The 12303-nt window shown below is 41.3% G+C and overlaps 1 protein-coding gene and 1 non-coding gene across 6 annotated transcripts in view; one reads left to right on the top strand and one right to left on the bottom strand.

Moving 5' to 3' along the window:
- Window positions 1–3479: 3479 nt before the first annotated feature.
- The window catches only part of fgd5a (FYVE, RhoGEF and PH domain containing 5a), a 29908-nt gene continuing 21084 nt past the window's right edge, over window positions 3480–12303 (bottom strand). Inside the window, exons 14-22 of one of the 5 annotated variants that reach the window (XM_086041618.1) lie at window positions 9054–9137; window positions 8882–8961; window positions 8497–8593; window positions 7410–7550; window positions 7163–7265; window positions 6948–7084; window positions 6105–6233; window positions 5741–5895; window positions 3480–5085 (exon numbers count right to left, since the gene is read on the bottom strand). In XM_086041618.1, coding sequence (XP_085897744.1) covers window positions 5049–5085; window positions 5741–5895; window positions 6105–6233; window positions 6948–7084; window positions 7163–7265; window positions 7410–7550; window positions 8497–8593; window positions 8882–8961; window positions 9054–9137 — 963 coding nt within the window. In that variant the 3' untranslated portion in view covers window positions 3480–5048. Of the gene's footprint in view, window positions 5086–5740; window positions 5896–6104; window positions 6234–6947; window positions 7085–7162; window positions 7266–7409; window positions 7551–8496; window positions 8594–8881; window positions 8962–9053; window positions 9138–12303 lie in introns of those variants that run through there. The other 4 variants (XM_086041620.1, XM_086041619.1, XR_015088215.1 and 1 more) reach the window with 4 other exon arrangements.
- Window positions 6762–6833, top strand: trnae-cuc (transfer RNA glutamic acid (anticodon CUC)). The gene has a single exon. It is a non-coding gene; the product is annotated as a tRNA-Glu (tRNA).

The following is a 12303-nucleotide window of genomic DNA, read 5'->3' as shown; positions in this document are numbered from 1 at the left end:
TTGCCTCTCATCACCTCTTCTCAATTGAATACAGCAACTGGATTTGTAAGCAAGTTTTTTTTCCAAATCATTTGTCAGCATCTCCACACTAAAGGAAGGAATGCTTTCTTATTTTGACAAGGCATGCATGGGACGCTTTACTTGTCAACACAATCGCTTGTTGTGACTTCAGTAATTCCAGCTTTATGTTTAACCAGTTTGCTCACCTCAGAACTGACAATCGCTAGTGCTCATTCTTGATGATAAATAATTGCCCCGTAGCTGTGGCACAGGAAATAGAGCGTGAAAGACGTTACTTTTGTATTTGTGGTTTGAGGCAGGTACGAACACTGACCAACAAAAAAAGATGGCCAGGTCTCATTTCAATCCATCGGCCCAAACAACCTTTCATACTTCCGTTCAAAACAATCGGCAAATTCGAGACTTCAACAGGATGGCCGGAGCAAAGATATTTGACTGATGTTTAACAGTAGCTTTCGGCAAACAGTATTAATCATGCATGTTTCTTTTACTCCTCGCGAGAGTCACTTGACTCTTGACCGTCGAACCAGGAATCCGGCACAACGCATGAGCCATAAAGGCGCGATGAATAATTCCAATCTATAGTGAATCACCTTTTGTGTGAACGTTATTAAGAACTGGAGCAGGGAAGGAGAACAAAGACGGGGCAGTTGTTCTTGAAATGTCACTTTTCTCAGGTGCGCCTGCGCAACCAAGATTTGGAGATTACAGCATGGAAACTTTGCAGCCACACTGGTTCTCTGTTACCCGTATGGTCTACTTAGACGAGGAAGAAAGGGCCCTTTCACCTTGCAGCGTGAATGTTGATTGGTCAATTCTAAAGGAGGCTCAGTAAAACATTAATAAGGTTTCCCCTCACAGTTTCTCCCGCTTTCCCTCGCAGGTGTTGGTCCAACAGAGGACTAGTGTGCTGAATTGTAATCTATTAGCCTCCCGGAGGTGCGCTTGAAGCTCTTCGCCGGTTGTGTCTTTATTATTGTTTTTTTTACGTTCTACATTTCTCTACCTGGCGGTTTTCAGCCTTTGTCGTCACAGCGACAGAGAAGGCCAAAGATCGACGTACTGTATATGCAAATCGTTGATGGAGGGAGGCAGCATATAAAATCTGACCCAGGGCATCACATTGGCTAGGCCCCGCTTGGACCTCAGCCTAAGGCTAGTAATCGTCACGCTGTCGTGGACGCTCGCGGTGAACCTTTGTTGGCCACGCATGTGCTGACCGCCTGCTGAACTGAGCGGAGGTGGGCGGCAGGGAAATGAGGCCGGAATTCTCCCGGCGAGAAAACTGCCTGGCAGTGAGGAATGAAAGTGTGCGCATCACTCGGAAGGAACCAGAGAGTTAGCATAGTGCTACATGCGGCAGTACCGTTTTGTAGAGATTTGTGCATCATTGTTAGTTATAAATGCCTCTTCTGCTGTATCAAAGGACAGCTAAATTAAATACATTCTCTTCCCTTCACTCGCGCGTGCTTTATTAATATTGCAAATGTTGAAAAAGTAAAACATGTTTAGTGATCTTTAAATGCCTTTAAATATTAATATCAATTTTCATGGTCTGGTGCAAGGCAGCCTGACTTAGTTGTTTGGGCTCGTTCAGAGAAACAAATCTTTTGAGCGAATGAACTGATTCATTGGTCTTTCCTCCAGTCACTCCACAGAATTGTATGCAAGACATTCATTAAAAAGTCCATTTTACATGATACTGCAACCGTGACTGGATTTAATGGCTGCTCTTAGTGAGTTTAACAGAGGCAGAGACACATTGAAAAATATTTTACACGACAGGTGAATGACTATCTATTAGTCAACACGACACGGGCTCACGCAAGATGACGTCAAGGAAATTTCTCGCTTCTCGTAGATAAAATCCCTCGACAAATGATCTCAGGAATGTAATTCCATGCAAACTGTTATCACAATGACCTAAGTGACAGTAAGCCCTTGACAGATTCCCAACCCAGGTAGCGAGCAGTGAGTTCTGCAGACCAGGGACATTAAAACAAGCACGTTGTTGAGATGTGCACTGACGTGCCAAAGTAAATAATCTCTAAATAATCATCCCATTTAATAATGTCATCAGAATTGTACAACTAAGTGTTGTCATTTGGATGCATGACATCACGGTCTATGAATTAGTACCATATCCAAACCGCATACACACATCGCATGGTTTATGGTTGAAGCATTCAAGTATAATTTAAAATGGCTCTATGGGCAAATATTAAACAATGTTACAGATTTAAAACATTTTCATAGTTTGCTTTGGTCGTTTTCTCCACTCACTCTCGAAATTTGCAAAACAGTAAATGAATTTCTCAAAGCAATTCATACAACTAAAAATGGATTACTTGCAAAAGCCAGTCTCTTGCTCAGAATCCTTAGTTCATCTCTTAAAAGTAAATATCTGTAATTGAACATGACATTGCTTATCAGATTGTCAAGTCGTATCATTGTGTAGAGAAAGAAGTCAAATAAGTTATGTTATGTCTGTTATATCTCACCATAATAGTGTACTCTGCATGGAAGGATGTTCTTCGATTTGAACTAAAACAGTCTAAAACTGCAGCGCTTTTTTTTGTTTTACTGACCATTATTCTAAATCGTAAGCCTTGGTGCGGTGGTTCCCAACCACCAATCCGCGGAACTGTAGCCGTGTATACTGGGATGGCCAAATAGATTGGGTACCTTTTTTTCCTTTTGCAGCAGATCATATAATTTTGGATTGGGAATATACGTGTGTGACTATAAAACTAACTGCAAGAGAGTGGACAAAAGATTTTCTGTTTGTACTTTGTTGACAGATCATATTCAGCGCAATTTGAAAATTTCCCCACTGTGGAATCAATAAAGGCCTTCTTATTCTTATTCAATACAGATGTGCATGCTGCCCTCTGCTGGTTCAACTAGATATGAACCCAGCAGGAACACACCGACTGCTACAATCCACTGATCCTGATTGCAAACGATCTTAAAGTTGCAAATTTGATGACGCTTGAGTGTCGTGCAAACCCACAAAAACAGATACATTCACATTGACTTCCCAATTTAGATCACTGATAGCTCGTCAAACATGACTTAAGCTTCATGTTAGTTCAGCATTTAGTTGAGAAAACAATAAAGTGATAGGCAAAACGGAGACAGAAACTGGAAAGAAAAAAAAACATGAAAGTATTGACGAGAGTAAAGGATGAGTAGTTGTTAGTTGTAGTTCAAACTGTCTCAAGCATGTTCATTGTTTGAAAATTTACATCAGCGTTAGAGTAAACGTCATCATTATTAATACTTCATAACCTTCGAAAACATACTTTTGAGACCCTGAAATATAGGTAAATGCCACAGTTACACAAACTACTTCAAGTCACATACATCTTCATTGCTTTATTTCAAATCCCATGTGGGAAGTGTACGAATAAATACGGATATAAATGAGTAACGGCCGGGAAATAAAGATCATCGCATATTTTTCAGAGAGTTTATTTTAATATGCATCTATATACATAAACATTTACATTTACAATGCACTGTATGCAAGAGATACAATCTCATGTAACACTTAAGGTCTGGCAAAAAAAGAGAGAACAATTGAAATGTAGAAATATACGCTCAGATATCACGATAACACTTCACTTGGACTCCAGTTTTCTTTCTTTTCAGTTGTACTCTGAGATAATAAATAATTTAGAACACAATATAATATTGTTGTAGGCCAATGCACGTTTATCAAGAAACTTATGGAAGCTGGATGAATAAAGCTTCAAAATGTGATGTGACTTTTAAATTAAGGAAAGTATAACTTGACAAAACTCATGTGCCTTTATTATGATCCGTTGTCTGCTTACTACAACAAATCTGCTTAGATTATAAAGTGTTACTAAAACGATCTGTTGGACATGGTTGTATCCAGTATGTGATACATATGTGGTATTTTTTGACATTGCGTTAACAGATATAATTTTCTCTGTTTAAGAAAACGATCAATGTTCGAACTTTGAGAACATGTGAAGCTTCAGATTTCGAATATTTGACATTGGCAGTTCCTGTCATGTAAATCAAGTAAGATTTCAACCAGCAGTATATTTACAGCGCTAAAATGGCACAATAGTACATTCATCATTTACCTCTGCTTTAACTCAACATTTCAAAAATACTAAGCAGTTGGAAGCAGTGCGGGAAAAAAGCACAATTCTTCCGTTGACATAAGAGTTGTACAGTATTGTCAAACATTTGAACAATTCTACTTCATCATCAGGCACATTTATCATGAAATGCAAAATTGCACTGAATGCAACAGGAGGAAAAAATGATGACTTTAAAAACATTTTTTTCCTTCTTAATTTCAAAATCCTACAGATGCAAAATCAGTTAATTATTACGGAACTGTTGCTGAGGACCAGTCACAAAATCCAGTATACAGTATATTTAACCTACTTCACAATATATACTCAGAATAAGATTGACTTGAAAATAGTGAAATGGATCCCCTTTTTTGTTTGTTTTAGTTGCTGCCAACAATGCAGCATTAAAAAAAAAAACTGGATTGGCATTTTTTTTTTTTTTTTTTTGCTGCGACACCACAGAGGCCATAAATGGAGCCATGTTTCGGGTGCACAGGAAAAAATCCATAATCCAATGGCACGTCACTTTCAAAGGTAGAAAAATATAATCCAGGTGGATATAAAACCGTTTTGAATCTCAAATGACAAAATGTGAATACAATTAAATCTTATGTTGTCCTAGCTGCTCCTGAAGTGTGGACACTCAAGTGAAGGCTTGGCACATTGACAAAAAAAAAAAAAAAGTGCGCGCTAGATCATATACTGAGCAAGATATTGGATGCCTCACTTTTACCTCCTGTTTTAGCTGTGATTCCTCTGTTGAGATAACCTTCCACGCCCTTGATGTTGATATTGATGAATGATATTGTTGGTATGGATGAAGGGTGTGTGCTATGATGACAGATAAATAGATCAGGTTCCAGTGACTGTCCATTGTCAGAATGTTTGTTTTTTTTTTATACTAAGCTGGTGCTATAAAACTGTAGCCTCCTCAATGGCGTTGACCCATCTGGAACACATAAAATAGCAAAATAAGACTGGGGGGAGTAGAACTCCAAAGATAAACAATTATTTGTGAAAACAAGCAGTTTTTTTTTTAAATGTATTTTTAGTCAAGGTGCCTAGAATACATGAAAGGTTGTGCTTTTAGACTGTTTTCTCAAAAGGGCTCTGTTATTTTAGAATACATTTTCTTTTTCTTTTTTTATAGTGCTTGTCCTTGTCGATTTGATACTGATCGATCTGGGTTGCCATTTACTCACAATTCCTAACCAATCTTGAACCCTTTCCCTGCTTGACCAACCAGTAGACCACTGAGATCTGAAATTGGTACATTTCAAGAGGTCTTTTGCCACATTTTGAAGGTCCACTCCAGTTTTAAAGGATTATTTCCAAAATGAGAACTGGACTGAATTGAGTTTACACCTGAACAGGGGCCAAACTTGTATGCACATGTGCTTACACATCCCTGGTAAATGCCAGGTGTCTATGTGATGTTAAGTACAATTCAGTTTGTCCACCTTTCATCACATTCACGGCTTCCCACCCCCCTATATAGTCCAGTTGTCATGACATGATCATCTCGCCTCAGTAGCCCTGCCAGTTTTGATTCTTTTGATGCTCTTCCTTTCCACTATCAAGATATCAAGAAGAATGACGCTGACCTGCGTGCTGTGTGATGATCATCAGCCCTGAAGGTGTAGTACAAGGTTTTCTTGTGGTAAAGATGGAACACGTTGCTACTCTCATCTCCCTCGAGCCTCTCAGTCAGCTTGACGGTGAAGCCTTGCAGAGGTAGACTCTCGGAAGCCACTTCGTCCTGAGGAAATGTCCGGGGGATGTGAGAGAAATCGACTTCAAAAAGATATTCAGATAACCGGGAAAGAACAGCGAGGGCAAAGAGAGTCCTTTACAAAGTCACAGAGAGGGTTCAGAAGGGTATCTTGAGACATGCATGTGTGTGTGTGTGTGTGTGTGTGTGTGTGTGAGTGGTTTGGGGCTGGTGTGGGAGACTCTGTGCCCCCTCACCTCACAGGCTGTGAAGGTGTAGAGCACCTTGTCTTTGAGGAGGAACCACAGCCGCTTCCATTTCCTCTTGCTCTTCTTTCGTCGCTGTAAGATGCCACTCATGGTGGAGCCCTCCACCCCAAGAGGCAACTGATGATACACACACAAAAATAAATCGTACAGAATATTGCAAAGACGTGCAAAGTTGTATCATCGGAGCACAATCTGACATCGTAGAGGGCAGTGATTCCCAACCACTTGTGAATGATATCACGAGGTGGGGAAATGATCCATTTCACTGAATTAGCCTGAAAAAAAAAATGTTAGGATTGCAGTGTGTGTACTTCACTTCCTGCAAGTATACAGTATCAGCTTGGTTTTTGACGAAACAGGACTAGATGTCACACTGATTATATAAATTTGTGAGCGAATAGAGACGTGATCGTAATTAAATCACTAAACAGTACTCTATACTTTATGTGACATTTTTCTTTGGTGGTTTACCGTGAGATTTTTCTAATGCAAAAAAAAACAAAAAAAAAAACCGAAACGACTTTAGCTCAATCCAGATTGGGACTCCGTAGTAAATTAGTGACATCTACTGGTAAAACTCTGACAATGCATCCTGTACCCACTGTGGATCAGGTAATTCCTTAAAGTTGTTACTCAAGTAACAAGTCCCTGGTGGTCTAGTGGTTAGGATTCGGCGCTCTCACCGCCGCGGCCCGGGTTCGATTCCCGGTCAGGGAACATCTTTTCTTTTCATAGCTCGCCTCTTGACCAAAGTCAGCCGTGATCACGAAAGCAAGCGGTACAAAATTTGTATGGGTGAACTTCGGCATAACCTGCACAAATGTACCACACCTGATTGAGGGACGATGCGCTCTTCCTGCTCTTCCAAAGACTCGGCGTCTGTAAGCTTTGGAAGACGGCGGAGAGGGGACGACTGGCCCGATGAGTCGGCGGACTTGAGTTGCCGCACGCCCCTGACACACTGCCGCCTATAATCAAACCCAATTTAACTTTGAAATAACAGCAAACGGATTTCTAGTTGGCTCCAACATGCACGTAAGCGTCACCTCTTTTCCTGAGCTCCGCATAGCAGTGGTCACACACTTTGGCCACCCTGTCTTTGAGGTACTTGAGCGGATATCTATTCCTGGAACAAGCTCGGCACACTACCTGCGGGAGCGCAAAACAAAGAATGTATAAATGATACGAACCATCTCAAACAAATGTAGTCCATAAAGACTGAAACGTAGCATCAAACTAGAGCCAAACTGTCAATGAGGGCTCGCTAGCAAGTTACAGTGCGGTAACTCTGACCTTGCCACAGGCATTGCAGTGGTGTCGTCGAAGAGTGAGGCTGAAGTCCGACGTGCAGTTCATGCACATCATCACATGAGACACTGGGACCAGAACAGGAGCAGCTTCACCCAAGGCCATCCACAGCTTCTCACGGGCCTGCTAACACACACAAATCGAATTAAGAAAAAAAACAACAAAAAAAACAACAACAACATATGAACAGTACATTGTGTTTTGCCTATCTCAATAATGATGTGGGAATTTTCCACTCAATAGTTTATAAAGCAACCGGAAGGTGCAGTTCTCTTCTAATATGTATTTTGTTGATGCATACAGAGCAAAAATGAATGCGCAGAAATAAACCATTGCCTAGTGGCCATCATGGGAATATACCACATTTGGTGCACCCATGATTGAGCTCCAAGAATTCTGCCTAGCAACAAGTGTGACGTGACGTGACTTTGTGGACTCTTCCCAACTGATGGTGTATTGTGCATTACTCGTATTTTGATTTACATTGGTCATATTTATTTGCTATCTCTGCATGTTGCAAGTAATACAACTTTACAAGTATATTACTGTCATGTTTGTAAGTGTAATACATCTCGGCATTGCTCACAAGACAAACAAATTGTTCATGCGAGCACTCTGTTCTCTACCATCCCCCTTTATTGTATTTCACTTCATTCATTATTTTCTACTTGTATTTATTTTTGTTTCCAATTGCATCTACAACTCTTGGCATGTAATTTCATTATTTTCATTCGCGCTATACTTCTTTGTGTCTACCTCCTCTTTTTTGTATTCTATTATTTTCTATTCCAGCGGTGGTTGCTGCACTGTTGGTAAATTTCCTAATTAATGAATAAATGGATTTTTTTAACATTGCCATTTGAAATGAAAACTGATAAAAGAAGTTAAAGATTTACAGACTGTAGTGTGTTCTTTAACAGTTGGTGGCACATCAAGCCATACAGTGTACGATAGTTATGACTGTCACTAGACAAAACGGTATGATTTCTGACAGTTTATTCAGTTATTTTAACCAACTCACTTCATTTTGATTGCTGTTGTAACTAATCACGTGGAACTTATTTGGTCTCACCTCATTACATGGTCCTCCAAATGTACAGAGTCCAGCGGCGTGGTCCGCAATGGCTCGACTCAATGTGTGGAACCAGTCCTCCCGCTCTCCGACCGAGCTGAAGAATTATCCCACAAAATGAGAGAAATAAAAAGACAATGTTCAATGATGTAGTAACATTTCGGTCACCAAGGTATACGCTTGCTTATGATGTTCTTTAATGTAGACTTGCGCTACAACATACCGAGGGGTATGTGGCTGCAGATGAAAGAAAACTAAAATCACAATAACAAACTTGTAAAATTGACATTTGTCAGACCATGAAAACCAAGCATTACTATACTTGTAAATGCACATTTTTTGTATTCTGACAGTAATTGTATTTCAGATTGTGCATTGTATTTACCTGGCAGAGAGCGTAATTGTAATATCGGACACCTCGATCTTAAGACAGTTCAGCACGTTGTCAAGAACAGGTTTGCTGACCTGCGTGTGCGTGTAGGAGAAATTATTTTGTCAACAATCGTCTCCTGCTAACAACTGTGTGACATGGTGTTGCGCAATCCAATTGAACGTACCTTCATTGCAGACAGGGATAATGTGTTCTTAAGCCTGTATTTGCCATCCTGCTGTGGGTAGGTGTACAGCATTATATCATTCATCTGATGGAGGACACAGACAGAGCCACGTCATAGCTTGTTAAAAATAACCTAATAAGAGGAAAACAACAATTTCCCAATGAACTGCATTGTTGGTCAATGACAACGTAAGAGAGGTTTTCTGTTTTCCAACGTTGCAGTACCCTCACTCACCACACAGTGATGACAAAGCCATACAGTTATGAAAAAAGAAAATCAACACAATCTTTTTTTTTTTCGGTTTTGCCAAGCAGTTTCTGGCCCTTGCCAAATTCATATGGATTAAGTTATTTCCTTTCCCAGCGTTCACCCAACTACGCAGCACCCAACTCCCATGCACACTCAGTGCACAGCAAAATAAGGCAATAAAGGCGTTTATTTGCACGGAAGAGCAGAGTATTGTTATTCCCTGAACACACCAAGCGTCCATTGTGTTGTGCATGGGAGGTATTTCATTTCTCACCCCCGAAAAAAGAGATGACATAATTGGTCACACCTAATGTGCGTTCTAAACATCCGCTGGGGCCATAAAGACAGCATCCAGGAATTCTCCACCCTGCGCTGGGTTCTGGGCCTCCCTTTGCTCTCCCAGCATTCTCACCCTGTACGGTCAAGGAGGCCTGGGTGGGACAAGCCACCTTCAACACAACACAACACAACACAACAAACAAACACGCCACGGAAAATGTTGCCCTGGCTGATGGCCTTTCCGTCACAACAAAACATGATAGCCAATCCTGACCCTAGCCTGTGAACTCTGGGCCACATTCTTCACCTTAGCTCAAAGATGGACTCCAAACACCACATCTACCAGCGCCGTCTCATTGATCTTTCACCTTCTTTACCCCCTGGGAGCTTTTTGCATCGCTCGCTTCTCTTAAATCCATTCCTTGTCCATTTAGATGTCAAAATTCAGATCTGTGTGTCCTGCTAAAGCAAATCATGTACCGGTGTGCCAATTTAGGGCGCTATTGTTGTGCCCAGTTCAAGTCTAGAGCAAAGTGAGGTCTAACTGTGCACATGGGTGGAGTTTTCTTTCTTTTGGTATTTTCGTAGCAGTTTCACAGTTAAAGATGGGCAGTTGCGCCATTGTGGGAGTGAAAACAACAGACTTACTTCCAGGCAAACGGAAGCCTCTCAGGAGATTCGCACGCACGGTCTACATAGCGGAAGCAGAACTGACTCATTGGAGTCCATGCAGGAGATCGACGGGCGTAAAATACGTTTATAAGGAACTGCAAAAAGATCCCCGCTTGCGAATGATGTAAAGTTGGCCGCTGTGAAGTGGTCTCGCACCCTGATTGTTTACCCTCCGGCAGTGCTGCGGACAGCGGGATGATTTAAAAAATATATTAAAGATGATCAAAATAATGCGTTCGATTAATTGAGTTTTACAATGATTCCGAGGGTTTGACGCACACTGTTGTCCTATTTATGAATGAAATACGATGCCATCCATCACACACACCCACAGAGAACATCCTCAGAATATGTCGGCCTGCACCTCAATCAAATCCACCAAAATCGCATTACGCCATGTGCGGCACAACTGAGGCCTGCTTTTAGCTAGTCTAAAGATTAGTCTACTTTCAGTCACATAATTGTCAGGTGCACCAGCATCGTGTAAAAGAAAACGCCCTAGGTCTGCCGGAATGGCCAGCCTGGCGCGGCTCACTATGCCAAATTCCCAAACACAGTAAAAACACATTCCCAGGCACAAAAAATCGAGCGTATGTGCGCTGCCAATGAAAATAGAGCCCTAAATGTTTTTTGGCAAAAACATGTCCCAAAATTGCAAATTGTCTCCACTATAAATCATATCGCAAACATTTCTCATTACCAAAGCACTTTTTAAAAGGAATTGAACAATAGCTGATATTATTTTTGTTGACTTCTGATTTCAAAACTGACCCATTAACTTGATATCATGAGACAATTACGCATTTGGTTTCACAGTCATAGCGGCGCTCTCATGGAAAACCACAACTACATTGTGGCCCTTCATAAAAAATGAATTTGACCGAGCAGTATCAGCCCATTACGGTCAGCAGCTACCTTGATTCAACAGGTGTGCCTGACGGGTGATGTCCATGAAATATGAACGAATACATTCATTATAACGTTAAAATAAAATGACATTAGGGCAACCTGGTCTGAGGTAAATAGTAAACAGCTGCTCTTCGGTGCAGCTTGGCATAAGACAGAACTAATTACTTACGAAACAATAGAGTCGAGCGTCTCTATTTCATGTGATGTGTTTGTCTAACGCCCCACACCCCCTTCAAACTCTTCAACCTTCCCCTCCCTGCATTCTGCAGGCTGTCTGGCCTTCACTTTGCTGTCAGTCCCCTCCCAATACACAGGAAGCCAGCATCCAATGACCCACACCAAACATCCTGTAAGGAAGCGGGGCCTTGGAAAACAAGTCCTGAGAGGGGAGGAGAGTGGAGAGGGAGGCCCGTGCTGGTGGGTGTGGTGCCCAGTGGAGATTTTACAACTTTGGCCATGTGCCCTTCCATACTTGCAGACGAACCTCCGCCCCAAATAATCGCGGCTCATGCTAGCAGGTGCTCTTCAGTCACGTGTCAAAATGACAAGGTGACATATTTGATCGTAACAACAGAGCGCACGCCATCGTTCTCACACACGGACACGCACATGTGAAGGCGGTCTCCAAGTGCCCATTTTACAAATCTGTGATCTCCCTGGTCAACTTCATATCATCCTCTGCTCGCAGTGCTTGTAAACCTACTTTGCGCATCTCGACCTGCCGCAGGACTCAAGAAAATCAGTCTTCTTTCATTATCAGGGATTATCAGGGAATGAAAAAAGCCACTTTGATTGGCTGTGAATCAAGTCGGCTGTGTTCATGCCCACAACGGCGCAAAACACCCTTTTTTAAAATGCGTTTTGCCGCATAGTGCACGTGTATCTAAAGTTGTGGAAGTGAATGTCATCTTTGGTGTAATACAGTAGTGAGAAATATCTACATGACAAAACATATACAGTTACTTATAAAATGATTCTTACCCTGCATGTCCATATTTGAGGTGTAGGGATTTTTTTGGAGGCACATCATGTGTCCTAAATTTACAATTGATCAGAAAGTTGAAGATTACGAGAGATATTCCCACAAGATTGCACTCCCGCAAAATTGTCAGGAGGAAAAATAATTTACAAAAAAGAAATC

Source organism: Filicampus tigris, chromosome 9 (assembly GCF_054856515.1).
Source record: "Filicampus tigris isolate MCC_2025a chromosome 9, RoL_Ftig_1.0, whole genome shotgun sequence".
Lineage (NCBI taxonomy): Eukaryota > Metazoa > Chordata > Actinopteri > Syngnathiformes > Syngnathidae > Filicampus > Filicampus tigris.
The sequence above is the reverse complement of the archived record's forward strand: the minus strand, read 5'-3'. Positions and strand labels throughout refer to the sequence as shown.